General features: G+C 55.0%; 1 protein-coding gene across 2 annotated transcripts in view; it reads right to left on the minus strand.

The window, feature by feature from the left end:
* The window catches only part of ITGAL (integrin subunit alpha L), a 37,487-nt gene that overhangs the window by 24,256 nt on the left and 9,000 nt on the right, over positions 1-4,231 (minus strand). For both annotated transcript variants that reach the window (XM_006774093.2, XM_015570692.1), the window contains exons 8-11: positions 4,006-4,138; positions 3,690-3,840; positions 1,407-1,480; positions 1,194-1,326 (exon numbers count right to left, since the gene is read on the minus strand). In XM_006774093.2, the coding sequence (XP_006774156.1) occupies positions 1,194-1,326; positions 1,407-1,480; positions 3,690-3,840; positions 4,006-4,138 (491 nt within the window). The remainder of the gene's footprint in view (positions 1-1,193; positions 1,327-1,406; positions 1,481-3,689; positions 3,841-4,005; positions 4,139-4,231) is intronic.

The following is a 4,231-nucleotide window of genomic DNA, read 5'->3' on the forward strand; positions in this document are numbered from 1 at the left end:
CACCCACCGCAGCCCCGGGAACCTCAGCAGGAGGAAGCCGGGCGGTGCTGCTGGTCCTCCTGTAACCTGCGGGTTGTCTAACTGTCCCTGGGTTTCATGTAGAGGAACGACTAGTGACTACACAGAGGTCACTGCCATGGAGAGACGCTTCTGACTCGCAGCTCCCCAAAGCAGGCGGGGTGGGGGTGCGGGGGGAGGCCAGCCAGGCCACAGGGGCAGCACAGGTCAGGAAGGAGGCAGGAGCAGGGAGGGCGAGTGCGGCCTGGAGCCTTCCCTGCGGCGTCTGAGGGGAGGAATGACTGAAGCCGGGCAGGTGGGCTTGAGCAGGTTGAAGATGGCACAGTCTGATCATGTTGGCAGCTCTGGGTGCCTAGTGCCTGGCCCTGGGATGTGCAGGTCAGGGGGAGACTGGCATGGCGTAAGAAGTGAGGTAGCCTTAGATGGTTTGGCTCAGTGGATAGAGCGCCGGCCTGCGGACTGAAGGGTCCCAGGTTCGATTCCGGTCAAGGGCATGTACCTTGGTTGCAGGCACATCCCCAGTAGGGGGTGTGCAGGAGGCAGCTGATCGATGTTTCTCTCTCATCGATTTTCTAACTCTCTATCCCTCTCCCTTCCTCTCTGTAAAAAATTAATAAAATCTATTAAAACAAAAAAGAAGTGAGGTAACCGGCAGCTGGTGCTCAGGGGTCGCTGGCTGGCACAGAGAAGGCTGCTGTCTGCTCTCTGTGGGATGAGCTGGCCCTGGGAGGGGCAGAGCTTCAGGCTCTAAGGCAGTGGTTCTCAACCTGTGGGTCGCGACCCCCTTGGCGGTCGAACGACCCTTTCACAGGGGTCGCCTAAGCCCATCCTGCATATCAGATATTTACATGACGATTCATCACAGCAGCAACATTACAGTTATGAGGTAGCAACAAAAATAATCTTATGGTTGGGTCACCACATGAGGAGCTGTATTTAAAGGGCCAGAAGGTTGAGAACCGCTGCCCTAAGGCCTCATAAAATATGGAAAATAAAAGCATGACTGACACCCAGCGGAGGGGCTGTCCAGGGAAAAGCGAAGAATGCTGTCACCGCGTTTAAGCTCTGATTGCGTTCCTGCCGCTGAACTGCCTTCATTTACTTGTTTTGAAAGTCAGGCTGAGCGACGCCCTGGCCCCTGAAACCACAGGAACCGCGTGCGGAGCGGCACTCACCCAGGTATCCGTCTCTCGCCTCCGGGGTCAGCGGGTCGTTCCCAACGAAGGTGTCGCCCCGCAGGTCGGCCTGCAGGTCCAGGAAGCCCCCGGCCCAGTCCTTGGCGCCGACCGCCCCCACGACGCCACGGTCCTGCCCGGGAGGGGACGAGCAGGGTCAGAACGGGCGGCTGCGCCCGCGCCCTCCCTGGGCCCTCGCTCAGGCCCACTCACCCCGCGGAGGTCCGCGCTGATCCCGCTGGAGGACAGCTCCATGTTGAAGGACGTCAGGTCCTGCTTGTTTGTGCCTGAGGGGCAGGCGAGACGAGGGGCAGTAAGCACGGGGACACGCCCTCAGGTTTGCCAGTGGCTTCCACTCCATGAGCCCCGGTGGGTGTCCAGCTACTGCCAGCAGCTTGTCTGGGACGCAGCATCCGACTTCGGGGCCCACTAGGACGTCCCCATCAGCGGATGACACCCCCACCTCCTCGGGAATCATGCTGAAAACCCGGAATAAACCTCGATTCTGCCCTGTCCCCCTGTTCTATCTCCACTGTATCACTGACTCACATTGGTTCTACCTTCAAACTACACCTGGACACTTACCAGAGGAAGTGACATCTAAACTGAGACCTGCCCGGCCGGCGTGGCTCAGTGGTTGAGCGTCAGACCTATGAACCAGGAGGTCATGGTTCAATTGGTGATCAGGGCACATGCCTGGGTCGTGAGCTTGGTTCCTGGTGTGGGGCGTGCAGGAGGCAGCCGATCAATGATTCTCTCTCATCATTGATGTTTCTCTCTCTCTTCCCCTCTCCCTTCCTCTCTGAAATCAATAAAAAATATATATTTTTAAAAACAAGTAAACTAAGACCTGAAGGATGAGTAAGGGCAGGTCAGAAGAGAGGATAAGGGCTACAGATAATAAGAGCTACAATTTAGAGCTGAGCAATTTGCTAAGCAGTTGTTAGGGGTTGAGTTGTGGTCCCTAAAAAAGGTGTGTTGAGCCCTAGCTGGTTTGGCTCAGTGTTTAGAGTATCAGCCTGTGGACTAAAGGGTCCCGGGTTTGATTCCAGTCAAGGGCACATGCCCAGGTTTCAGGCTCAATCCCCAATAGGAGATGTGCAGGAGGCAGCTGATCAATGATTCTCTCTCATCACTGATGTTTCTATCTCTCTTTGTTTTATTACAAAGAGTATTACATATGCATATGTCTCCCCCCACCTCAACATTCCCCCGGCCTCCCCTACCCCCCAGTGTCTCATGTCCATTGGTTATGCTTATATGAAAATATATATATTTTTAAAAAGGTATGTTGAAGTCCTAACCCCAGTACTTCAGAATGTGACCTTATTTGGAAATACGGTCTGTAAGAGGTAACCAAGTTACGATGAGGTCAGTAGGGTGGGCCCCAACCCAATATGACTGACGTCCTTGTAAAATGGGAAATTCAGACACAGAGAGACACGCACAGAGGGAAGACGACGTGAAGACACGGGGAGAAGACAGCCATGTGACAGCGACGCAGTACAAGCCGAGGAAGGCCACGGACTGCTGGCAAACACCAGGAGCCAGAGGAGGCAAGGAGAACGCTCTTCTAGAACTTTCAGAAAGAGCATGGCCCTGTGACCCCTTGATTTCTCGCTCCGAGCCTCTAGCACTAAAAGACAGTACATGTCTGTTGCTTTAATCACTGCTGTGTGGTGCTTGGTTATAGCAGACCCCGGAAACCAGTACAGCAGTTACACCTTACAGTCCTGTGAGATCGGCGTCATCATCCCCCTTTAACAGAGGACGGGGAGCCTCAGAGAGGGAGAATGACCGTGCAGCACAGGCAGGGCGGATTCTTGAGCAGGTCTGCCTGGTTCTACCATAAACACCACACTGCTTCTGGAACTCTCCTGTTCCCGCCTCCTGGACACTGAACGGAAGTATTCCAGCAAGACTGTGGGGGCTGGGCCCGATGTCACCAACGTGCTGAGCTGAACACCAAAGCTCTGGCCCAGCAAAGGCGCCTTCCCTGTGGGAACCATGTCCCTTCCAGCAGACTAGGCCTCCCGGGGAAATACCCTCCCATGGCCCGTCCTCCCTCTGCTGATGCCAATCAAAATCTTCTCTATTCTGGACCAAGGAAGAGGGCCTATGGGCTACTTGCAATTGGCCACAGCCCGTTACCCATCTTAAGTCATTTGAGGCCTAGGATAACGGAAATGAAGAAGCTGAGGGCGGGGTAAGGCATTATGGTCATTCCACAGGGCTCAGCTGACTCCGGCAAGAAAGAGTTGTCCTGGGCCTCAGCCTGGACCAAGCTAAACTTCAGGAGGAAGAAGGAATTTCAGAGGGAATGGAATCGCGCTCTCCTAAATTCCTGCCCCAGGTCTTTTTCCGGAGCGCTCTCAGCTCTGCACCAGCCCCTGAGGAGGCGCCCCTTACTGCTACTCAGCCTGCCTCTAACCTCGTGTCCCAGGTGAGCTTCTGTATATAATTTCTTGAACTGGCTCTCCAGGGCCTGCCACTCACCCTCGATGGCATAGATCTTCTTCTGCAGCTCCGTGAAGAGGTCTTTAAGCTTCTCAAATGTGTCCAGAATCTTCACAAACTCTTCCACCGGCTTTGAAGCAAATTTGTGAAGTGAATCCTGATTTTTCTTGCTCACAAAATGCTTCCCGATCTGTGAGGGAGAGAAGAGAGAAGTGCTGACCTCCCCAGACTCGCAGACCAATTTCCGACTATTTTCACAGGACCGTGGCTCCCAGGAGGAAGGGAAGTCGGGCCAGAAGCAGGCGAGGGAAGATGAGCAGGAAGAAGGCAGCGGCGTGGCACCTGGGGCCCATACCCCGATGATGTAGCGGATGATGTCGTTGGCCACACTGATGTCGCCAATGTCGGTGGCTTCCCCGTCCGTGATGATGATAAGCACTTTGCTGGCATCTGGCCGCGCCCCAAGTTCCTTCCGGAAGACCTGGGTCCTGTATTTAAGGAGGCGGGATGTGAGAGACTCCCCCCAAATCGTATGGAGTCTCCCTCCCCCCCCCGCCCCCTCTCATTAACTCACTGCCCTG

The sequence above is a fragment of the Myotis davidii genome, unplaced genomic scaffold, assembly GCF_000327345.1.
Source record: "Myotis davidii unplaced genomic scaffold, ASM32734v1 scaffold1047, whole genome shotgun sequence".
Classification (NCBI taxonomy): domain Eukaryota; kingdom Metazoa; phylum Chordata; class Mammalia; order Chiroptera; family Vespertilionidae; genus Myotis; species Myotis davidii.